The following is a 26,102-nucleotide window of genomic DNA, read 5'->3' on the forward strand; positions in this document are numbered from 1 at the left end:
ACAGGGACAGTTTTTTTTTTTTTTTTTTTTTAAATACACAGTCTTAAACTAGAGAACTTGCTTATAACTCAAATGAAAGCCCATTATCAAGAGAATAGCATGGGATTTTTACCCATTCATGCACCAGTTGTCCCACTAAATACCAGGGGATAGCGCGTCAATTACAAGGTTGACACTAAATTCCTATCAGGGTAATCTGCAATACATAACCACGACTGCCTAACCAGCTATTTGCCTGAAATGGTTGGGATTACTATGAATAATAGCCTGATCACGCTTGTACTAATTATATATGAAATAGGACAACAGCCAATCAAAATGATCGGTTACCCTTCGTTGTCCTCTTTTACCCCTTTTCAGACGGACTTCCTTTGATATTTTGATGAAGGTAGTGATCAAGTGAATGCATGCTTCAAGATATCAGTTTCTTACAAACTCTGAGGGGTTTTCATGTAGCTTAACCATTTTGAAAAAAAAAGTTCGTCCGAAAATAAATTGATTCCCGTGTTTGGCATTACTCGGCGCTGAAGATCCCAGTACTTTATCCAAAGCGTTCCGGGATTGTAACCTCAATATTATTTTACGTAATTCATCCCTATCTTACTGGATTAGTAATGTTGGTGAACTGAACGGCCCCAAACAGATATTTGTCAATTGAAACATCTGCTTAACTGGAAAACAAAAGTCAGAGCGGATATTGTAATAAAAATAGTAGGATGCAACAGAGGCACAATGATTTCAATTATATCCTTACACTCTACAGTAAATAGTCTTGACTGTTGTTAACAGCCTTTCAAGCTTATGAGCCATGCAATCTCTGACTAAATTACGGTTCCTGTCATAGTTTTTGTTGAGGATAAGTACCGTTACAGTTTATGCTGTTTCCAAGGATATATTATCTTGCTTATTGGATAATTAACACAAAGGTGTTGAGCAACACATTAAAATTTCACTTTGACTTAAAAAAAACTAATCTGAAGTAATCAGGCCTTGAGGTTGTTTAATCTTTCATGTTTTCAGAGTCATCAACCACTGTAGCATCACTATCGTTCGTCATTTTTCGCTTTTTCTTCCCTTGGTTTCTTATCCTCTTTTCTTCTTCGCTTGCTTGGAGACTAGAAAAAAGAGATGGCGAACACTATATTTAATGTATCTGGTTAATTTTTTTTTGCAATAGCCTCTGTCCCCTTTGTCCTGGGCCTGTTCAGGCATGGCTAGGGGAGCAAGTGTAGGAAGCATCCGGGCCTCAAAAATTTGCGGTCTCTAAGAGCGAGTGTAAAGTTAAAAAGTCACTGAGAGTGACTTAAAAAGTCTCTAAGAGAGAAAGTCTCTAAGAGTGAGTGTAAAGTTAGAATTTGACGATAAGTTTGACCACTTCATAGTTGTTTATCCCATCCCTAATGACCAATCCCTAGCCACACCCATGGCTGTATACAGAGAGGAACTTTCCCATGAATTTACAAAAGGAGGAACTTCCCCGCTTGCATACGCGCATGATTCTAATGTACTGAGTCCTAAGGAAGACCGTAAAGGCTAAGGGAGAACATGGTATCAAATGGAAGATAAAACTTATGAAGGTGATTTGAGTGTCCTTGATAACCATACTAGCGAAACAAATACAGTTTTTAGAGATTTTGAGATTAAGTCACTTCAGACTAGAAACAAGTTAGGATGAAGAGGGGATGTTAAATAACAAGTAAATTTATAGTGTTTTGCCTTACTTACCCAGGTAGTATTAGTAGTAAAGATTGTGAACGTGATGATGATGTAAAAAGAACAATATACGAGGTGGAGGGCGTTGTTGGTTTTTTTGTCACAGCTAAAAAAAATCCACTAACTAAAATTAAAATACAGGAAGCAGTGGCAATTACAGAGGTTGAGTAGAATCCTGAACCGTGGACGCTTGTAAAGGCTTAAAAAGAGACGGTAAATGTTTTCCAGATGTATGGTTCAAGGATAGTAACTTGGGTACACTTTCGACTGACTGCACATGAAACAGTAAGCTGTACAAAAAACTTGATTTGACGAAAGGAATCTTAAGATGGATAGGCCATGTTTAACAAATTATAGATTGCCAAAGATTTTACTATCTGGCTATACATCTGAGGCCAAAGGAAAAGCAGGTTGTCCCCGAACGGGGTAGAAACAGGTCATTTGACAAAAATTGAAAATTCATGGGAAAGGGTAAAGAATAAAGGGGGTCGGCTTAAGAACTTTCATTAATCAAGTGGATATTATTATTCATAGAGATGGTGGATGTCGTGAAGATGTAAAAGATAGAATAGCCAAGGCGTAGTGTTTTTGTACGCTTGAAAAAAAAAAAAATGAAAAAATGGGAAGATAAGCCTTCAAACTAAGATATTGGAACCCACGATAATTTCAGTAGTCGAGTAATTTCTGAAACGTGGGCGCTTTGGGAGCCTAAGGAAGATTCTTAAAATATTTTCTAGAGGAATTGTCTCACGATAGTCTTAAGAACTTGTTTGATTGCCTGAATATGAAACTGTAAAAAATGTGGTTTAATTTCATATTTTAGGGCAATAGATAGATATTTTAGATAAATAGTTGATAGATGGCCAAAAATTAAAATTTTTGGCGAGCCATCTGGGGTCAACAAAATGCAGGTTGTTCTAAATGGTGTGAAAAGAAATAATAAGAAAGGAATTTGAGCAAATTGGAACTTCATGGGAGGGGATAAAGAGGGCAGCTTTGAATAGATCAAGTGGATGCACAGCCAAGTTAACCTCAGACGTCTTGGGCAGCAACGCACTATTATTAGGTGTAGTATTATACATACACTGTTTTCCGCATTTCGAATAAAATTGTTAAATTTTTTTCTTAAATTTCGTTTTTCTTTCAAAAAACGATGTTTTTTCAATTTCCCACCAAACAAACACGTTTTTGAGGATTGTTAGGAAAAACTTTTTATTTTCAAACTAATAAACAGTTAGTGAACAGTTTGACAACAGAAAAAGCTTTATTTAACGAGAACTCATATGCCTTACTGTTAACGAATTCTTTTATTAATTTCTTAATAATATTTTTGCCTTACTGCATTTTTTTCAATGTTTTATTTTCAATTTCTCGCCCAACAAACATATTTTTGAGGATTGTTAACAAACAGTTTTGTTCCTCCGAACTAACAAAAAGCTAGTTTACAGTTTGCAAGAGAAAAAGTTCTATATAATGATAGCTCATATTTCTTACAGTTAGCAAATTCTGTCGTTGATTTATTAAAAAATAATTTTAGAGATAGACTAGCCTAGTCAGCTATGCTGAGCTTTTTCAAAGATGAACATTTTTCAATTTTCCACCCAACAAATATATTTTTGAGGATTAGAAAACATTTTCTAAAATTTTTGAGGATTAGAAAACACTTCTGTTTCCCCTAGCTAATAAAAAAATTAGCGAACAGTTTGACAGAAGGAAAAAAAGCCTTATATATAGCAATTAATATAGCTATGATAGCTTCACATTTCATGTGAGGAAGGACAGAGACCCAATCTTGCTGCACTGCTATATGTGGAACGAACAGTGAATTATAGCAGCTAGTTTAAAATAGAAAGTTATCTCATTTGAATCACATTTGGGATACTGAATTTCTCTATTTGGTATCTTATCTTCAGGGTCCTAGAGACTAGTTATGAGCCTCAGGACTAACCAAAACCCAAATGAGTCATAACCAAAATTACTTAGGGACAGCTAGACGACTTTTGTATTTCTATCTCAACGAGATTTGTCCCGTGTCAAATACAATTTGGTATGCACAATCGAAGGAAAAGTCAATCAAATAATGCTACTTGGGAACAAAGGTAATGCATTTCCCATAGAAAGTATTGATGACACATTATCATTTAAGGATCTGCTTTTGTCACTATCATTGTTACTAACAATTTCATTGTAACAAACAATTCACAAAAACGAGTAAAATAAGCAGCAAATTATAAACTGGGACATTCACCTGTATAAACATTTGAAAAAGCACTTTTTCTTGCAAAACAAAGAAATTTCCTAGAAAACGGCTCAGTAAAAGACTAAAGTTGCCTACAATTAATTATTAACAAAACCAAATATGCAATTTTTATTGTCATTTTTCTAACCTTTTGAAGTTTGCGGTCAAACTCCATGAAGACTTTTCTCCGACAAAAGTAGCGAATTCTTGGAGACGTTCAATATCAACTACTAGGAACAGATTTTTGTTAGCTGAGGAACTGAATTTCTTCCTAATATTTTCTATTAAGACAGCTGCAGTCTAATAAAGAGCAAACCATGGCTCAAAGGGCGTAAAAATCAAAAACACGTCTAGAACATATTGTCTAGTGGAAGAGAGTTGCCATTTGAAGCTGATCGATAAGGGGTAACTAACAATAAAATTAATACAGAAACAACTAGTCTGAAAGCTCAAAAAAGCTAGAAACCCCTCAAAACGGCGGTTGAATGAAATAAGTTGAACATGCTCAGATCGAAATCCAAAACCAGACGTTTCGTACCTCCATCTCGAATATCAGAGGAAGTTATATTTTAACTTCATAGCAGAATTTTTTTTCTTTCCTTCTGGCAGTAAATCCAAGCGGTAGCCTAACCAAACACAAACCTCCTTTGCGTTTAGAGAAGTAGAGCTCTAGAGAAGTAAGTTCTCTAGTACTCTAGAGTACTAGCAGGGGCGTAGCTCCATCATTTTTATTGAGGAGGGGGGGGGAGAGAGAGAGAAATATCCGGATAGTCCAGGAGCATTGGCTATATAATCATTTTTCCTCTCCAAATGACAGGCGGGGCAACTGACCCCCCCCCCCCCAAAAAAAAAGACACGCCCCTGAGAACAAGCAAGTACTCTAGACAAACGTCTTTGACTTAATGATACAGCACTTATGCCTATATTTAACCCTTCTAGAAGTATTTGGTGTTAAAGCAGTTAAGAATGGAATTGTCAAAGTACCAGGGACACTAAAAATGAAATTTGATTCTTTAAATTGGCTAAGTGGAAAGTAACGCAACCAAATACGTCATTAGAAAAAAAAATGCCTCCATTTTTAATGCAAAATATATTCGATGCTGTTATGCAGTTTTTACACTTAGCGGGCGCCAAGTTTAAAAATAAAGAAAAAGTGTAGATATTAGATATTAATAGTTGCATAAATGAGGATAAAAAAGGATAAAGAGCCTCCAGAACCTAGCACACCAAATCGACGTTTCAGTCAGTGGATATTTTTAGCAGAAAAAAATAGGAATTTACACAATGAGAAATATATTAATAGTTGCACAAACAATGACGAGGATAAAAAAGGATAAAGATCCTCGAGAGCGTAGGACGTCGAATCGACGATTCAGTTCCTTGGAATTTTTTCAGGAACAAATAGAAACTTACACAATGAGAAAGATATTAATAGTTGCACAAACAATGATAAGGATAAAGATCCTCCAGAGTGTATGGCGTCGAATCGACGATTCACTTGCTGGGGATTTTTCGCAGGAACAAATAGGAAATAGTACAATGAGAAAGATATTAATAGTTGCACAAACAATAGTAACGATAAAAAAGAATAAAGATCTTCCAGAGCGTAGAGCATCGAATCGACGATTCAGTTGCTGGTTATTTTATACAAAAACAAATAGTACAATGAGAAAGATATTAATAGTTACACAAACAATAGCAACGATAAAAAAGGATAAAGATCTTCCAGAGCGTAGAGCATCGAATCGACAATCCAGTTGCTGGTTATTTTATACAAAAACAAATAGGAAAATGAAAAAAAAAAATAATAATAGTTGCACAAACAATAGTAGCGATAAAAAAGAATAAAGATCTTCCAGAGCGTAGACCATCGAATCGACGATCCTGTTGCTGCTTATATTTTATACAGAACAAATAGGAAAATGAGAAAGATATTAGTAGTTGCACAAACAGTGATAACGAAAAAAAAGGATAAAGATCCTCCAGAACCTAGCGCGCCGAATCGACGTTTCCGTCACTGTATATTTTTTGCAAGAACAAATAGGAATTTACACAATGAGAAAGATATTAATAGTTGCACGAACAAGGATAAGGATAAAAAAGGCTAAAGATCCTTCTTAGCCTAGGGCATCGAATCGACTTTCAGTTGCTGGGTATTTTTGCAGAAACCAATAGGAATTTACACAATGAGAAAGATATCAATACGACGTTTCAGTTGCTGGGTATTTTTACAGGAACAAATATGAATTTACGCAACGAGAAAAGTATTAATAGTTGCATAAATAAGGATAAATAAAGATAAAGATCCTCCAGAGCCTAGGGCGTCAAATTGACGTTTCAGTTGCAGAGATTTTTTAACAGGGACAAATAGGTATCTACACAATGAGAAATATATTAATAATTGCATAAATAAAGTTAAAAAAGAATAAAGATCCTCCAGAGCATAATACGTCGAATTGACGTTTCAATTGCTGGGTATTTTTTACGTTGACATATATGAATTTACATAATGAGAAAGATATTAATAGTAGCATAAATAGGGATAAAAAAGGATAAAGATCCTCCAGAGCCTAGGGCGTCAAATCGACGTTTTAGTTGCTGGGTATTTTTTTACAGAGACAAATAGCAAGCTTATCGTATAATCTTGCTGCGGCAGGGATCGAACAGGCGGAGCACCAATCCACTGCACTACAACAGGGTTGCATAATAACCAAATAAAAACCGTTTCAGGTGAGAAAAATTGCTTTCATTTTGATGCCCTTGGTCCTTTAAACTTTGTTAGTGTTTCTAAGTCAAAGAGCAAAACCTAAACGGGTTCTGCCACAAGAGGCAAAACGTTTTGTCAAAAGATATGGGTATGCGAATGCAGCGTGATATTTTTTATTGAAAGCAAAATGCTCTGATAGAAAAAAAAAATATATGGCGTACGCTTCATTAAAAAAAAATGTCAAAAGTCATAAAAATTATCAGGATACAAGTAGGGAAATTATAAAAAAAAAAAATTACCGGTCGAAAAAATTAATTTTCAACCTTGCTCCAAAACTTCAGGGGATAAAAGATTCACGGATTATGGAATTCACCTACCCAATTACTACTCAAGCAAATTTGATTCCTGTCGACTAGACTTGACTGCACAAATATTAATAAGTAAAAATATTCGTCCATAGATTCTTTGTAAGCGCTAATCTTTATAGATGGTTCTTGAAAAGTTTTATTTTCAAGGGAGATAATTTACAATAATGAAGGGCCTATGATATAGAGCTCACCTTCCGAGTAAGTAAGAGGTTGAGCGTTTAATTCCTACTGATGGCCGATTTTTTGCAACCAAATCCAAACACTTTTATAATAACCGATATTACCTAATTTTTGCTCTGTGCTTTGGGCCCCAGTTCCGCTCCGGATTTTCCTGAAATCTAACTAGCTTCTTCAATTGAGATTCAGGAATAGCCAATTTGTTTTCAGTAAAGTCAATTGTGTGCTCCATTGGTTTAGATAAAATCCTAAAAAGAAACGATGCTTTAATAGGTATTTGCTGCAAATTTACGTAAAGATAAGACATTAAGAATGCAGCTTCCGTTTTTAAGGGAGATTTTTAAGTAAAAAAGGAGTAAGATTTGTTTGTGACTGAAACAACTTACACTCACCAGCACACTAGATTAATAAAAATAAACAACATTTCATGTCAAATGAGTCCCATTATTTGCGGTTTAATAGTATTAAACCGCAAATAAAGAGCAACGCTCTCAGAAATTGAGTTTTGATAATAATAAATACGTTAAACGAATGTTCATATTTATATACTGTAAATATTGAAAGCATAAATTGAAAGCATAAAACGGTTACATAATTCTGAAAAAGGGCTTAACTAAGGGTGCAAATTTATAGCAATTCTGACTCAAAAAGGCAATTCCTTACCTTGATTGGGGTGCAGTTTTTTCTTCGCATTTTGAATAATATACCACACCCCAAAAAAAAAGAATCTGCGAAGCTAAGCACCATTTTATGTCAAACGGGTCCGTTGCCAACCATATATGGTATTAAACGGCAAATAATGAACAATACTCTCAAAAATGTCGTTTTGGTAATGCTATATGCACGAAACGAATCTCAATATTGATATACTGTAAATATATTAACTTCAGTTATTAGAAACTTACCCAAAAAAATGACTAACATAAACTATTTGCATAATTATGGGAAAAGACAAAGTAAGAGTGCAAATCTAAAGCTTTTCTGATACAAGAAGAAAATCTTGACATTTTCACTGATATACCGCGCCAGAAAAAAACACAAATCTGTCAAGCCAAGCACCAAAAAATTCTACCAGGACTCACCCTGACAAGTTTTTCCTTTTTATAGAATTACGGGTAGTGACTACCCGTTGTATTTTTAAGTCAAATATTGAACTTCGGTAGCCCAAAGAGTCTTCTAAAACCATGAATGCGGCCCAAGATGGATCCAATGCAAAAATTTTATTTATAAATTTAGGGAAGAAGAGAAATTAGACACTCAAGTTGTAATAAGAGATCCTGAGTTAATACTTTAGGATAAAAAACCAAAGGGCGTGTAAACTAAATTTTATTTCAGTAAACTAATATTTCATGAAGATCAGAATAAGTTCATTAAAACTAAGTCAACCAGGATTAGACCCTGGCGCCGTGCCGGCGCAACCATCGAACACTACCGATGAGAGGAGCTGTCAACTGCTACCGAAATGTCGTAACACCGCCAGCCGAGGTGGCGGCGTTCCGCTGACTTTTGAATTAATTTGAGGCAATTCGCTATTGCTTCAACCGGAATGTTGTACCTGTCCTTTCGTTTTGTGGTTAGGGATTTCTATTTTCCTGCTTAGAAATCAAGTTCGGTTTTCAACATTAAAAAAAAAGTGCGTACACAAATAATTTGCAAGAATTTCTTGTGCTTTCCTGTGCAATTCCTTGACAGTTTTAGAGACTTTAAAGAAAACAATAGCTTTAACATAAGAACAGGTGTGAGGAGTCAATACTAATTACCAACTAAAATAAAAGCGGGGTCATAAGAATTTAAGACTTTAAAAGTCAAAGTTGGGATCAATATTTTCACTCTAAACCTTGAATGTTCCATAGTCACAAGTCAAATATTAATTCGTATCACTAAAAATTGACTTGACACGCAAAACCTTCAAATAAAGTTTTCGTGGAGCCACCTACAGAAATAGTAATAATTTTAGTGGTATTTTTTCAGAAAAGGGGATAAGATTACAATTAGAATAAAATGAGAGGGCATAGTATGAGAAGGTTAGGATGAGTTCACTTATTTCGGATGTAATAATTCATCGAACTGATTATTTGGAAAGCATCTGGCGCTTGGTAAAAGGGCTAAAGGAAAGTACTGCTTATACGCTGTGACTGCAAGCCAACTAGCGAACTTCTGGAGCATGAAGCTGCCTAGGCAGATATTTAAATAAAAATTGCATCGATTATACGATATGGATCTCGATTATACGATATGGATCTGAGATGCAAAACGAGTGAGAAGATTGAAAAAATTCAGCTTCAGCATTTCAAAAGATCTTCAACGATTAGTTTAATACCGAGGGGGGAATTTAAGTTTATTTTCTATGGCTGGTTAAGAATTCTATGGCTGGTTGGGATGACAAGACTATGGAAAAATATTCTGAGTATGTCAAGATGAGGGTAACAAAAGCAGTATACCTAGAAGCTCTGATGATCTGAAAGCGTGATGCAAGGCCACCACAGACAAAGAAGATTGGAATGTTTGTGGAGAGCTATAGAATAGTGGGCTTGGTGTTGGAGGGAGGCTGAGGGTACAGGAGATTCAAATATGGCAGGCAAGAGTGAACGGGACCCAGTTGCGTTCACTTTCACCGGTCAGCCCGGTGAAAGAGGAACTGCATTTTAATTAGGGGCTGTGAAAGAAGGTTTTAAAGTTGATTATTTGTGTCAAATATGACGGGTTACCACTTGGTGAAAGGAAAGTGTCCAAGAGGGGTTAGGAAGCCTACTGGTCCTTAATTGTGTCCCATGTGCGGAGACGAGGGTAGATTTGGCTCATTTCAGGTATATTGCCGCATTAATAGATTTAAGGAAAGAATTTTATAGGGTCAAGGCTTGAGAGAACAGGCTTGAGAAATAATAAATTCATTATTGAGAAAAGACACGGGAGGCATAGAGAATCGAAAATTCCTGAGAATGGGTATGGAACACAAAAAATGTTTTTTAGAATATTAGGGATGAGGTTCCCTATTCATTAAGTTAGGCTACAGCTTAGTGCTGTTTCATCTTTATATGGGAACTCTTTCTTTATTGTATATATTTTCATAACTACTGCCATAAGGCGTTTGTGTCAATAAATTATATTCAAAGTATTACAAAGCATGGTAGCATGATTCCAAGTTTGATAATATGATAATAATTCCAAGTTCAAAAAAGTCGTTGGAGTCAGAGCCAAAACCTAGGAAATTAGTTGTGTCCTACGATTCCATGAGTGCTTTTAATTAGTTGAATCCCCGGTAAACCTTATCCTGATAACCTGGACACACATTTCTATATTCAGAATAATACGAAAAAACAAGGTAAAAAGCTAAATATCAATAAAAGATATCTTACGCATCTGCCACGTTATTTGGGATCTTGTTCCGTATATCCTTCGCCAGTTCTCTAAAAATGTCCCATAAGAAGGATGGCGGCGCGTCAGTTTTTATTGAATTTTGCGCACAATGAGACATAGACACTCGGTAACCAGCATTGCATATTGCAGACCTAAAAAGTAAGTGAAATAAACACAGGAGAAACAAAGGTGACCACACATCAATTTAGACTGTAATACCCATGAAAGAGGGCACATCGAAGAGAGAAGGGGTATGAAAAAGTCTTTTTCAAAGTCGAGTAGCCAAGATCCTTAAAAGGAGACAGTACAGGATAACCCCCCTCCCCCTTAGAACACCAAAATACAAAGATCATCTCTTCAAAAGATCCCTCTCGAAAACTTTTGCAGGCGCCTTTGTGAATAGCTAAAGTTGAATCACTTACTATATTTTACCATTTTTCAAGCTAGTGTAACACGTAAGAACAATTCAGTATCAGAAATAAGATGTGAAACAGCTTCATATTGACGGATGAAAACTAAAAACCGAAACATACCCAAGTGAGTTTCATTTGCGACAAACGCATACATCAGTAATTGTTTATATTGATTAAATTAAGCGTCAATACCATAAAGTTTCGATCTGACTGATAATTTGCTTCTCCTAACAGACAATTTGCACCCTCCCATCCCCTTGTCATCAGATCTATTTAAAACCAATTAATTTCCATTTTAATAAAGACATTAACCTCATTAACACAACTAATAAATCATTTAGAATATTTTAATACCTAGGGCTCAAAATGAATAGTCCCCCACAAATGATTATTGAATAATGAAAGAGCATATAAAATAATCATATGATATTAAAAAAATTATGGTATGTATAGTAGTATAGTAGGGTATAGTAGGGCTGGTGTTCTTCGTTATTCATTAAGAGAAGCAGAAATTTGGCAGAAATAAAATGGCTGTGGCATTTCAGAACCCTTGCATAATAGTTGAATCTAACAGCTATGCATTCCTAACAGTAATTGTTATCAAAATTTGTATTATTTTCTTCATCGAGCACACTTCACCAATGAGAAGGAATGTCACCATTTACATCACAGCTGAGTTGGTGAACTAGAAGGGATTTGAATGGTATATCCCCTTTCAATCCAGATTGCTTTGAGAAGGAAGATCTTTGTTCTTAAATACAGACCATCCAAATGTTTTTTTAGCCTATGAAGCTGGTGGCAAATCACTAAGCTCATCGAAGGTTCTAACTCCAACTCCATCCCTACCTGCACTGCCATCCTCTCATAAGACCTGTGATTTGCAGTCATTGTGAAACAGGATAGTCACAACGGAACAAGTAAACCCACATCCTAGCACCACCAAGGAAACAAAATACTTCAAGGAAGAAAGGAGGACAGAACAAAAGTGATCACTCATAAATCAGTGAACGCTAAGATTGAAGCTGCCTTTGCTACAAGGGAGGCAAAGAAGAGATGGAAAAGAAAAATGAAGCGACAAAAGTAAGAAAAACAAAGAAGCAGGCTGATAAGAGATTTGGTGAGAAGATAGCGCTGAGGGTGAAAATGAAACTGAAAAGGTTCAGACTTTGACTGTTTATTACAACTCAGACAGTTCTCTTGGGTAAGATAGTGAAAAGGAATGTGAACTTAGTTCTCATTTGGGTTGCAGTTGGCAACTTTGTAAAAGTCATCTATGAGGGCCATTAGGGAGAAGGTAGAACCTACTCCAGAGGTCAGTGTGACGACTATGAGTGGTGGGAGAGGTAATGTGCGACAGGGGCTTGGAGAATTTAGGGTAAAAAAACAGTACTTGAACTGTTTGTAATCTTGGAGAAATGTTTTGACTAAAATGTATCTTACGTAAACAAGGACAGCAGTTTCTTAATCTTGGACCTAGTGCAGATAGTTGGGATTGGCTGACTACAATCTTATATCCAAGCCTATTTAAATATGATTTCTCGTTTTCACTACACATGTCAGTGATTGAATCTGTCAATGATTGAGATACTTCAATTTTAAGATCCTTTGTCCAAGAGTGGGCAGTAGCCTAATTTCCAAAATTAGGCTCAAGCTAAAAATTTGCAATTACAATTAGTCCTCTACTGTTAACTGTGTGTGCGTTTAAAATAGTAACGATTGTATATGGGTAAACTATTCAAACTAATGGAATTAAGAAAATTTAGACAGAGTAAGTAGAGAAAAAAGGATTTTCCAGGTGGTATAATAGATAAAACTATTGAGATGGTGATTAGGGAGACCTGCATTTACAGTTTCCTTCCCATTCATTTCTGTCGAAGTCTGAAATAGGTACCCGTCCTGTAATTAGACACTCCCTATTCTGCACCTAGTTATTACACCTCCAGTGGTTTTATGACAAATAAGAAAGCACATTAACTGTCTTCAATGTTAAATTTAGAAATTATAAGTTAGGAACTTGATAATTTTCAGAACCTCCCATTTCAAGTAACGCTGTTATGTCATGGAATACGCCAAGCGGAGGACAAAATGGTCGTCCATCGCGAAAAATCGCTCGTATTAACTTTTTTTTTCAGAGGGACAACTCATCTCTTACTTTACAGAATGTTTCAGGGTGCAGCATCGCGGACATCAAACTTCTAAGAATATATCTCACAGATGAACTGGAGTGGGAGAAACAGACATAGGAGATGATCAAATGGGCAGACCTAGGTTTCCTATCTTTAAAACTCTTTGGTCGCCATGGTGACCCCACCCCCCTCCTATTACGTTTTTTCTTTACGTTTATCCGGCCGCTAGTAGAATATGCTTGCCCCATTCGGCATTAAGACCTGACTTTAGATCAGAAGGACTGCCTGGGAAGAATCTTATACTAAGCTCTTCATGTAGTTTCTAAATTCCCCGAAGTCCCTTGTTACTTCCTTTTAAAATAATTTTCCCTTACAACTCTTTAGCCATGCCTTGATGAATTATATTTTAAGCTTGATGCCGGTATTTTGGGCAAACCCACGGTTTCGTGAAATCTTCCCTCTAAGCATCCCTTTTCACGCCAACGGCTCCCGCAACAAGAAGTTGAACTGGAACTTAGCTTTCAGCCGGTAACAGCACGACACATACGTTATGCGAATGATTTCGTCCCCTTGTTCGTCAGTTTTCAATACTACACTCACTCATCAATAATTGAAAAGATACATTTGTTTTTGTCCATTGCCCCTCTTTTTGTTGTTGATTTTAAAGTTGTTTTTTTTTTTTTTAATTTAAACTTGAGTTTATTTTATTTTTTTTCAGGAAGTTAGATATGAAAATGTCCAACTTCCTGAAAGATTTGAATCTGTTTGTGTTACTCCAAATTTACATATAAATTTGTATGATGATGGTTATGCCTGTGATTATTATCCAAATGTGATTATAATGCCTTATCTTTTGTCGTGACAAGAAGTGCCACTTATCGGCATGACCATGTGAGGCGCTTGACAGCAAAATCGATTGATTTTGAGTCTTGTTGGTGTTTCTCCACCTCGAGCCCTGTAATTAGTAGGCCAACAACATTCAACCTTCGAAGGGTGGGAAGTGGTTACGTGTCCCTAAGACCACCCCTGCGTGGCTATTCTAAACTATAGGATGATTATACCTGAACTGTTTGGCCGTTGGCATAGTCACTTTTACTTTTGAGCTCATCTGGTCTAATAAATAATAGAAAGGCACATCTGACAATTCTTCCATAGCCATAGTTAACACTCCTTCCAACCTTTTAACTGTACCCAAGGGTTCTGGATCCGTTTTTATATTGTTCAATAAGTCTCTCAAAAAGCTTTGATCGTGTAAAGGACCCATGTAGAAGGGACCTCCAATCTGAAAAAAAAGATCAACTAAAAAATAAGATAAGATTTACAAAGCAAATAAATATACATTTTGCCCTGATGGAACAATTTTTGGATTTTTAAATCTAAAAAAAAAAACACTGAAAGAGCAATTCAAAATAAAAAAAAAATACAATGTCAAGGAAGACAAAAGAGATATAGGATTATAAACAATTCAGACAAAATTAACACAATTCTACTTCGAAGAGTTTTTTTAACGTTACTTCTTGTTGATTAATACGGAGTTTGATTTGTTTTTTAATAAGCATCATAATGCATAAAAAAATTCATACTAACAGAAATGACTGCTACTAGTTTTAAGAAATGTTAATGATCACTTTGACTGGTAAATCTGATATGTGGCAACTGTCAACATTCATATTTCGTAATTTCATCCTTGCATTGAACATATTCAAAATAATATTTTTCATGTCTTTTATTGCAATTTATCAATTTCTATTACAATAATATTAGCTTCACTGACACAATTTATTGCTTTAAAGTAATTTTGACAAAATTAACATATTTTTTTTTTAAACTAAAAACAGTTAACTGTTTTGTACTCAACATATCCAAAACTTGACTAAATGTCATGGAATCTTTAAATCTAAAAAAAAAAAAAAAAAAAAAAAAAAAAAAAAAAAAAAAAAAAAAAAAAAAAAAAAAAAAAAACACAATCTAAATTCTAAAAACTAAAAACAGTTGACAAGAATACATTAAATGTGGCAAAGCAAAGTATAACAAAACAAACAATGCTTCAGACAAGAGCAAGAATGAAGAAAAAAGGTCAAAAACAAAGTGTAACCAAATGCTATCCTTCCATTCTTTTAAGGTGGTAAAGGATGAATGACGCATTAAGGAGGACGGGGGATTAGTGTTCTCGGAGTTTTTTTTGTAGATAATCTTGAGAAAATGCTGTTGTAGAAGAGACTCAATTTTGTATGTTTTTCAATTCACTGGAAACATGGGAATGCCCGGCTAGCGAGCACGTTTTAATAACGGCTTGACAAAAGATATGTATGTATGGATGAAAGGTATTGAAATTTAATCAAGAGTTTAATTATGGAAAGTCGTGCATTTAATTGTGAATTTTGAACTCTTAATTGTTAATATGTTTAATTATGAACTAGGACTTCTTTCCCAGAATCAATTCCTTTTTCCATAAAAAAATGATATGCCATTTTGGCTCCCGATTAATTATTGACGACATGATTTTGGTAGTCTCAGTTTTTTGGTAAACATGACTAATTATACCTTTTTGGGGGGTATTTTCATTGGAAAATGCCAGATTCAGTTTTTCCTCCCAAAAATATTTTCAAAAACATTTTTTTACCCCCCCCCCCCAAAAAAAAAAACTAATTTCGTAAATTTAAGCCATTACACATTCCCTCTATGTACCATTCGTTACTAATTATGGATACAAGGATTTTAATGAATTGGTTCAAGAGTCAAGGACGATTTGCGCGTAAGTGAACCTCCGCTTAACTGAACCCCTTTCAACTCAACCCGTTTAACTGAGCCCTCATTCATTTTAACACCCATTTAACTCAACCCCCTTTTAAATCAACCACATTCAACTCAACTCCATTTAAATAAACCACAATGAAACTCAACACTCATTTAGCTCAACCTCTGTGCAATTCAACCCTCAATTAACCAAACTCCCATGCCCCACGGCTTTCGACAAAACGGGCTGAATTATACTTTCTAGATGCGATTTATATTGTTGATTTAAGGAGGGTCGAGCTGAATGGGATTGATTTGAATAGAAATTGAATCAAATAGAATTGGCTAAAAGGGGGGTGGGTGGCATGGAGATTGAGTTGCATCGGGTTCAATTCCAATCTTTCAAAATTATACTTTGTAGACAGCCCTTGAATTAGTCTTAAAAACAATTAAACGACATATTTATGGCCACCATTTTGAAAAATAAATAAATTGATGTGTCAACTTTTGCCTGATTTGAATCAAACGTAATTTACAGAGGTGAAAAAGTAAATAAAAATAACATTTTCTTAGCCACTTCACTACTTACTTTACTATTTTTCTTGGTATCGCAAGATAAGGTTGATTGTTTTTTTTTCCTCAAAACAAAACTTGAGTTTCCTCAGCATTTCCTCATATTTTTTGTTTTGGCTATATCCGGTTCTGGACGCTAGCTAAACGACTATTGTACATGAGAGGGGTTTTACTGAACGGCTTTCAAAATTAGCGTTAACCAAGTCTATCCCTCAGTATTAATTAAACACCATTGAAATGTGTATCTGGATCGAAACAATAAACTTTTACAATCCCACATTCCTCAACTCCCAAATATTTGGTTTACCATCATTAGAAAATAAGTGCCCTTCTGACTAAGGGGCACTAAGAGCAGCACTATTATTAGCTACAGTGCAGTTTCCAATTCCAGATGGTTTACAGCGGCGGTTGTTTTATACAAAAAAAAAATGAACCAAAAAATGAAAAGGTTCATGAACCAAAAAATGAGGTTCAAAAAATGATCCTGGTGACCCAACCTCCCCTCCTATTACGTATTTTCCTTACGTTTATCCGACCGCTAGTAGAATATGTTTGCCCCGTTCGGCATTACGACATGCTGCCTGGAAAGAATCCTATACTAAGCTCTTCATGTAGTTTCTGAATTCCCCGAAGTCCCTTGTTGCTTCCTTTTAAAATAATTTTCCCTTACAACTCTTCAGCCATGCCTTAATGAATTATGTTTTAAGCTTGATGCCGGTATTTTGGGCAAACCCGCGGTTTCGTGAAATCTTCCCTCTGAGCATCTCTTTTCACGCCAACAGCTCCCGCAACAAGAAGTTGAACTGGAACTTAGCTTTCAGCCGGTAGCAGCACGACACATGCTTTATGCAAATGATTTCGTCCCTCGTTCGTCAGTTTTCAATGCTACACTCACTTATCAATAATTGTAATGATACATTCGTTTTCGTCCATTGTCCCTCTTTTTGTTGTTGATTTTAAAGTTGTTGTTTTTTTTTATTTAAACTTGAGTTTATTTTAATTTTTTCGGTAAGTTAGATATTAAAATGTCCGACTACCTGAAAAATTTGACTCTGTGTTACTCCGAGTTTGCAACAAATTTGTATGATGATGGTTATGCCTGGACGCTAGCTAAACGACTATTGTACATGAGAGGGGTTTTACTGAACGGCTTTCAAAATTAGCGTTAACCAAGTCTATCCCTCAGTATTAATTAAACACCATTGAAATGTGTATCTGGATCGAAACAGTAAACTTTTACAATCCCACATTCTTCAACTCCCAAATATTTGGTTTACCATCATTAGAAAATAAGTGCCCCTTCTGACAAAAAAAAAAAGCAGAAGAAGTGGATGTAAAATCTTACATGATGAGAGCTCCCGCAGTGCTTACATGAGGAGCTAACAGGGGGTCCAGTGGTTCGCCCAAACTTTTCATTATTATTTTCAATCGAAACGGTATTCAAATACTGAAAGCTCTGAGTTTCACAACCAGTACACAGGAAACCCATTGCAGTCTCACTGTAAGAGAAAATATTTTTCAGCTAAAAACAGAATATTTCTAAAACAAAACCGACTAGGGCGTAGGACATAAAGTATAATGCCCTATACCTTAATTCAGAATGAGCCTGTATAAAATCTTTAGACTTTGCACCGGAGATACCAGGCTCCAAGTATAAATATTACCAACATGATAACGTCATTATATTCAATAATATGACATGCGGCAAAATCCTCTAGGGCTGAATAAAAGCTTGAGGGAGCAATTCCATATGAACTATGCAACAAATATTGTTGTACATAATAACAAAATTGGGTCCAATTAGTGATAAATAAATTTTTTGTAGAATGAATGACCCATTTTTCACTGGAAACGAATACTAATACCTGTTACCTCTTATTGCTGTTTTTTATGCGTTTTTTTTTTACATTTTTTTAGTACCATTTCAAAAATATATAATTTTGTAAGGTTTAATTTAAGTGACGTTGACTAGGATTATATGGTTCAATATTAACAGACTTCAATTTGGGGATATAAACATGGGATCTTTGCGTTGGGAATGTGAATTGGAGGATATATTCTGATATTCAACTTTCGTTCCTTTAGTAACCTCAATTTGATAATGATTGCTCATTTCCTTCTACGCTTACTCACGAGTTTTATTTTGGTATTTTCCACATTTGGTATTTCGGCTCATTAAATATTATTTTGTTTTTATCACAATGCTCATAGCTAGTATATATTTGCATTAAATACAGTCAATACCACAGCATCTTGTGTTGGACCCTAACTCGTGTCAATTTACAGCCTGGCCAGCACATGGCTATTCCCTGGATATTCTTATGATTTTTCTTCAAGACATAGGGTAATTCTGTTTGGTAATGCTCCCATTTAAGTGTACGTTTGTCGAGACATCAAAGGCACATTTTTTTTTTTCAGACCAGGGTACTTCGCTTAGAAGGAGTTGTTGTAGAAACTTCGAAAGGGGTTTATTTGATTGGAAATTGAAACGTTTAGTACCCTTTTTAAGAGTAAAAAGGGACAAGAGGGCAACCAGACCCCCCACACCATCATTTCCCGAAACACCTTCAATCATAATTTTGAAATAGCCATTTTGTTCAACACAGTTGAGAGGTCCAGTAATTTTTTCTTCGGGGATGACAACTTCACAGCGCCAAGGGCAAGGGCTATAAGTTATACTAGCTTCCCATTAATAACACATAAGGTGTATACGGAAGTGATGGTCGATTGGAAATCGAAAGTTCTAGTGCCTTTTTAAGAGTAAAAAGTGATCAGAGGGCAACTAGCAACCCCCCTACCCGTCCTCATTTCCCCAAATGCATCCAATAGAAATTTTCAGATAGCAATTTTATTCAAAATAGTGCAAAACTCATAAAAAAACGTCTTCGTGGTAGAAGCACACCCCAGAGCCTTGGTACAAGGGTTGCAAAATATAACCCAAATCGAAAGTCCTAGTTCCCTTTGAGGGTCAAAAGTATCGCAGATCAAGCAGCAGCCCCCCCAGAGCCCTTTTTCCCCAAACGCACGAGATTTAAATTGTGAGATAGCGATTTTTTCAAAAATGGTCCGAAGGAAGTATTACAATGCCTCCAGGATTGCAAAAAAACAGAACCCAGGGTTGTAAGTTATGCCCCGGGGGCATATGAGGTTCTTATGGAATGAATGGTCTTATAAAGTTGGGATGGGGCTCATTTGATTGGAAAAATCGCAAGTTCTAGTGTTCTTTTTAAGAGTCAAAAGCGATTAGAAGACAACCAGCCCCCCCCCCAAGCTCATCATTTCCCAGTTGGAATATTTAATTGGATGTTAAACTAAATCGAGACGAACTATGAACATGTATTGAAAAAGCTTGTCAAAATGATGAAAAAGCAATATCTAAAGAACCGATTACATCATCAATTTAGACCTTTCAAGGTAGGTCGTGGCAGATTCTGAAGTACCAAGAAGACTCTATGTGTATACTTTTAATACTACTTCTACGTTTACTGTAACTAATTGCATTAAAGGTATTAAAGTAAACTTTTTAAGGAACGTTTAGGGGGAAAAAAGACTATTAAAAAAAAGTTTAAAAAAAGACTATATGCATGCAGGTTTTGAAAAGAGCATAAAAAGCAATATCATTGGCAGCGGTGCTTCATCATAGCTACTAATACCATTGAAGCTTTCGAAGAAGCTAATTCAATCGGAAATTAAAAGTTCTAGTGTCCATCTGAACAGTCAAAAGAGATTTGAGGGCATGCAGCCCTCCTCCTTAGCCCATAGTTTCCAAAACACTTTGTTAATGGTCCAGTAATCGTGTCTCTAGGAATATTGAGAATATCAACCCCCTGAAATTATGCAATTTGCCTATCATGCTTTAAAACTAAATCAAAAGGCACTGTGTGTACACTGGTTGACCATAAAACATCTCAGCAATATCCCAAGAATGACTGAGGGTATTAAGTTGAAGCTTTAAGGGCTACTACTATTACCGCTTCTGATCTTACAATTTAACTAAATCAAGAGTGTAAGTGTTTTCAGTTTGTCGAAGAAGAGCATAGCTAGAATTTTTGGGAAAAGTACTAAGTTTTATTTTCAAGGTCGTCTATGGTAGTGTAAAACTAAGGTATGTCAAGATTTTAAAGTATTGTCACTAGGTGTTGTCACTTTTAAGGTATTGTCAGTAAGGTATTGTCAAAACTAGGTATGTGTCGAGATTTCCGAAAGGCTATATGTATTTAAAAATTGCTGGAAAAGGTTCTCCAACATACAAACAGCAAGCCAAACTACGAATTATTTAAATTAAATTACATTAAACAAAACTATTCGTGTCCAGAATAAAAATTGATTAAAAAGTTTCTCCAACATACAAATACCAACTAAGACTATGGATCCTTATACAAAATAATATCGAAAGAAGGGGCTAAATTGACTTTGCAGCCAGTTGAACTTTATCCTTTTCAATCGTAGACATCGTGACGAATAAAACTTGGAACAAAATCTTATATAATCTAGTTGGTATTATAAAGCTATCCATAACTTTTCAGGATTAAAATACCATAGGTGACACTATTCATTACGAAACTACCTCATTGTTTTACGTTATCGTTTGTACCCGTTGCGTAAACACTTAATTCTGTCAAACTTAAAGAGATCGAATACAATGTGCACCAATTTGCACAAATTTCGAGCCCAAAGTGAACAGATTCTTACTTACAAGTCCCTCTCCCGTGATAGACATCAAGTTCACCGGAAACAAGTAGATGGGTACACCAACTAGCAAAAGTTGCAAACCCCTCATCACTGAAGATGATTGTAGCCCAGCAGTCGATTATTACAAGTCCCCTACATGTCTTACCACTGGAACGAAATTGGTTTAACCATCAAATACAACAAATAATAGGTACACCAACTAACAAAAGTGGCAAACCACTCATTGCCGAAGATGAATATTAGCTAACAGCCGTTTCTCACCCAAAGTGAACCGATTCTTACTTATAATAATATGAAAAAAACTTCGTTTTCTTAAAGAGTTAAAGAGGCTGCGTCCCAAAGTCGAACCTTAAAACGTACAGGAATTAGGAGAGGCATTTGGGGGGCTGCCGCCCCCCAAACCCCCCGTTTTTAAAGACTCTTTTGTACAGGTTTTTTGTTGTGGGGGGCTGACGCCCCCCTAACCCCCCGCTCTTGGCTTCGGAAAGGCCCTCTTTTAATTAACAAAAAATTGAAATGAATGAATAATGGAATAACTTCGAAAAATGTTAAACACAAAAGGACAGGAGAACCATTGCGCCGAAACTAGTAATTAGTAACAATGAAGTCCCCCCACAACAAAAAACCTGTACAAAAGAGTCTTTAAAAGCGGGGGGTTTTGCAAACCCCTCATCGCTGAAGTTTACTGTAGCCTAACAGCAGATTATTACTTATAAGTCCCCTACATGTCTTACCACTGGAACAAAATTGATTTTACCGTCAAATACACTGGAAACAAATAATAGACACACCAGCTAGCAAAAGTTGCTAACCCTCCATTGCCGAAGGTGATTATTACCTAACAGCCGACTGTTGCTTACAAGTCTTCTATATGTCTCACAATTTTTATCTGCCTAAATTTCGTTTCAGTGTGTACCTTACTACTGAAGTTGTCAACCCCTTGAAACTTTCAAATGCGTATACCTCATGAACGAATTTTTGTACCAAAAAATGGATGTCATATAATTTGATCAGCTCATCAATAGCTATCGATTGCCGTCGAAATAAAAATTATATCTGTCTTAGTTCAAAAGTTGATTTTTTTTTACGTAGGCCAACTTTCTAACGTCACCACTTAGGAAGGAGCAAAGGATAGGCTCCAATTTCTTTAGCAATGAGAGAACGTTTAAAGTTTATTAGGCACATCTGATACCATTCTCTACCGCAATCCCAAGTCCAAAAAACCGAATGATAAACTCAGCTGAAATCACGAACAGAAATGGGTAGAAACAATAGATGGCAGCACTTTCGGACCCGTGGGAAAATGCCACATTTTTGTTTCTGTAAATTTTTCTATTTATCACTCAAAGAAGATATATGGGCTGTGGGGCCGGGTAACTGCCGCATATATATAACACTTATAGATTTTAGTCCATCTTCAATTTGAAAGTGGTGCCTGCCTGCTTGCCTGCTAGAACGGAGCTTTCCACTCGAAAGCAGAAACATGGTTTGATGAAACGAAAGCTTGGCTGCACAACTTCAGATAATCCTTTCTGACATAGGCTATACAACTCCACTTCACTTCGCACACCATAGGCTATGGCTCGTGGACAAGAAAAAACCATCCCTTTTGGCCCCAGGCAAGAGTTCTGCGGAGCTTTCCAAAATGTAAAGTCATATTCATCAATCCGGCCTGAGGTCCACACTTCCCGTAAAAACCGCACAGGTTAGACCCTTGCCAGTTTCCGGGAATAAGCTGAGGTCGGCGGCATAGAAAAAAAAAAACGGGACAAAACCAAAGTGTTGCTCTCGCAACACAATTACAACAAACAGACTAACCAAGTCAGACTCAAAACAAGCAGAAATTAAAATGAGTGGGGTTGACAACCCCCATGCCTTCTTGAGACCAGAACATGATTTGCACTTTACTGAAAAAAAAACATTTTAAATGTTTTCACTATTTTACCTTTAATACATGAACAATTATTAATATTTCACGGAATACATATTTGCGTATGTATATTAAATTGACACTGCACATCCATAATTTTTTTTTCGGTAAAGTGCAAATTATTTTCCATGTCTAGACATGAGTCTGGTCATAAATTAAGGTCTAGACAACTACTGTTCACAAAATAAATTTGGTGCTTCGCCATATAAGTTACAGCTAAGCATCCATTTCTAGACTCTATACTTAAAGTCTAGGGTTTTCGACTACAGCCAATCAGAATGTGTCAAATTCCGTTATTTTCATCATCTATGTTTATATTTTTAAACTGAAATTTAATTTTTGTTTACTCATTAATTGTTTCTTCATTTTAGGCAAATATGCAACACCAAACATAACATTGAAGCACGTTGAGGTAATTGTTTGGCTTGTCTTATTCATTATCTTGTGACAGTAAAAACGGGGATTACAATTTTGAAAGTTTTGCCCGCATAAACTCTCTTGCTTGGCAAGAAATCACAACTGAAATCCATTTAAAACTAAATTTGCAGTTTTAGCTAAGAACTGAATTCTTCTAGGGAACGGTAGTTGCCTAGACATTGATTTCTGGCCTGACACGTGTCTACACAATGAGATTCTAGCCAGATATGCGTGTGAACACTGCTTTATTCGTTTCTGAGCCTTAAGCTTCAAGTTTGGTTAATACTTGCGTCACTTTCGAGCAAATACTCGCGCAATCTTTTTTGTCAGTTTCATATGACGCTGGATATCGTACAGGTTTCCGACCTCTGCAAAAAGAATTTTGAATCTCATTTGAGTTTGCTTATTCGTTTCAGCTTGCTCTCTCATTTTCTTTTTGAAAACGCAGCTTTCTGTTGATTCTGTACCGTCTGTTCCTAGATTCTGCTCGTCTAAAAACGAAGGCAAAAATCCCCCCTCCCCTCCACTTACGAAGTTTTTTTTTTATTGGTCAGTGGCTGCAATGGAATTAATTAAACGAATCGAAATTTTGTAAAAAATAAAAATAAAAAATGACCCAAAACTTGGAACAGGCGAGTTATAAGGTTTTAAGATGAAATGTAGGTTTTAAACCAGAAAAACTGATTTTAAACCAGCAAAAAGAATTTTGAATCTCATTTGAGTTTGCTTATTCGTTTCAGCTTGCTCTCTCATTTTCTTTTTGAAAACGCAGCTTTCTGTTGATTCTGTACCGTCTGTTCCTGGATTCTGCTCGTCTAAAAACGAAGGCAAAAATCCCCCCTCCCCTCCACTTACGAAGTTTTTTTTTTATTGGTCAGTGGCTGCAATGGAATTAATTAAACGAATCGAAATTTTGTAAAAAATAAAAATAAAAAATGACCCAAAACTTGGAACAGGCGAGTTATAAGGTTTTAAGATGAAATGTAGGTTTTAAACCAGAAAAACTGGTTTTAAACCAGCAAAAAGAATTTTGAATCTCATTTGAGTTTGCTTATTCGTTTCAGCTTGCTCTCTCATTTTCTTTTTGAAAACGCAGCTTTCTGTTGATTCTGTACCGTCTGTTCCTGGATTCTGCTCGTCTAAAAACGAAGGCAAAAATCCCCCCTCCCCTCCACTTACGAAGTTTTTTTTTTATTGGTCAGTGGCTGCAATGGAATTAATTAAACGAATCGAAATTTTGTAAAAAATAAAAATAAAAAATGACCCAAAACTTGGAACAGGCGAGTTATAAGGTTTTAAGATGAAATGTAGGTTTTAAACCAGAAAAACTGGTTTTAAACCAGCAAAAAGAATTTTGAATCTCATTTGAGTTTGCTTATTCGTTTCAGCTTGCTCTCTCATTTTCTTTTTGAAAACGCAGCTTTCTGTTGATTCTGTACCGTCTGTTCCTGGATTCTGCTCGTCTAAAAACGAAGGCAAAAATCCCCCCTCCCCTCCACTTACGAAGTTTTTTTTTTATTGGTCAGTGGCTGCAATGGAATTAATTAAACGAATCGAAATTTTGTAAAAAATAAAAATAAAAAATGACCCAAAACTTGGAACAGGCGAGTTATAAGGTTTTAAGATGAAATGTAGGTTTTAAACCAGAAAAACTTCATGAACTTTCGGAAATAGTGTTTAAAAATTAATATAAAGTTTTAGAAGAAAAAACACATGGAAAATGCCAATGACTATAAATTTTGGGATTACAATTTTAAAAGTTTTGCCCGCATAAGCTCTTTTGATTGGCAAGAAATGACAACTGTAATCCATTTGAAACTAATTGTAGTTTTAGTCTTATCCATTATCTTGTGACAATAAAAACAGGGATTACAATTTTGAAAGTTTTGCCCGCATAAGCTCTCTTGATTGGCAATGACTCTAAATTTACCTGGCAGTTCTTTTACATTCTCTATTTCCAGAGAAAACTTGGACAAAAATTCGGATATAAAAGTCGACGCTCACTGATAAAATAGGACGTATATATCGGCCATATCTCGTTGCAAAAGACTGGACATGCTGTAGCAAAATTCGCAGAGCCTAAAAAAGAAAATAAACTAATTGTTTTAGACGCAAACATTGAATCAGGTATTAGCAGCGTTACAATTTTAGCAGTTGACAGCAGTGAATTCTGTGTAAATTTTGCTCTGTGCAAATTGAATTCTGTGCCAAATTCTGTGTAATTTTACATACACAAAATAGAAGTTAGGTTTCAACTTCATTGAGGTTAAATTACAGAAATAAAGGAAATAGAAAAAAAAGAAAACAAAGGAAGCCTATACAAAATTTAGCTAGTCACAAAATTTGTACAGTCAATGGGATTGGCTAACAAAAATATGTTACAGATTCAAACCGCTTAAATTGGAGCATACTCCCTATAGAAAAGCAATCTCTCTCTGTCATTATACGCATGAAGGAACAGATAACCCCACTACATCACGGTAAATAATTATGGCCGTAAAAGCCGCAAAAGATTAACATTAAAGCCAAAGGCCATAACCGGGCATTCAAACCTTGGGGATGACCTCAGGTTGAATTGTGCAGCAGTAAGTTGTCAGCAAAAGTGGAAACTAATACAAGCGATTGGAGGGAGGCTATTGCAAAGTTTTATATAA

The 26,102-nt window shown here is 35.8% G+C and overlaps 1 protein-coding gene across 3 annotated transcripts in view; it reads right to left on the reverse strand.

Moving 5' to 3' along the window:
• Positions 1 to 685: 685 nt before the first annotated feature.
• Positions 686 to 26,102, reverse strand: part of LOC136025942 (tRNA (guanine(26)-N(2))-dimethyltransferase-like) — a 78,718-nt gene continuing 53,301 nt past the window's right edge. For all 3 annotated transcript variants that reach the window (XM_065702035.1, XM_065702034.1, XM_065702036.1), the window contains 6 exons: positions 25,379 to 25,527; positions 17,755 to 17,908; positions 14,162 to 14,382; positions 10,561 to 10,713; positions 7,312 to 7,452; positions 686 to 1,115 (listed from right to left, as the gene is read on the reverse strand). In XM_065702035.1, coding sequence (XP_065558107.1) covers positions 1,001 to 1,115; positions 7,312 to 7,452; positions 10,561 to 10,713; positions 14,162 to 14,382; positions 17,755 to 17,908; positions 25,379 to 25,527 — 933 coding nt within the window. In that variant the 3' untranslated portion in view covers positions 686 to 1,000. The remainder of the gene's footprint in view (positions 1,116 to 7,311; positions 7,453 to 10,560; positions 10,714 to 14,161; positions 14,383 to 17,754; positions 17,909 to 25,378; positions 25,528 to 26,102) is intronic.

This window comes from Artemia franciscana, chromosome 4, assembly GCF_032884065.1.
Source record: "Artemia franciscana chromosome 4, ASM3288406v1, whole genome shotgun sequence".
Lineage (NCBI taxonomy): Eukaryota > Metazoa > Arthropoda > Branchiopoda > Anostraca > Artemiidae > Artemia > Artemia franciscana.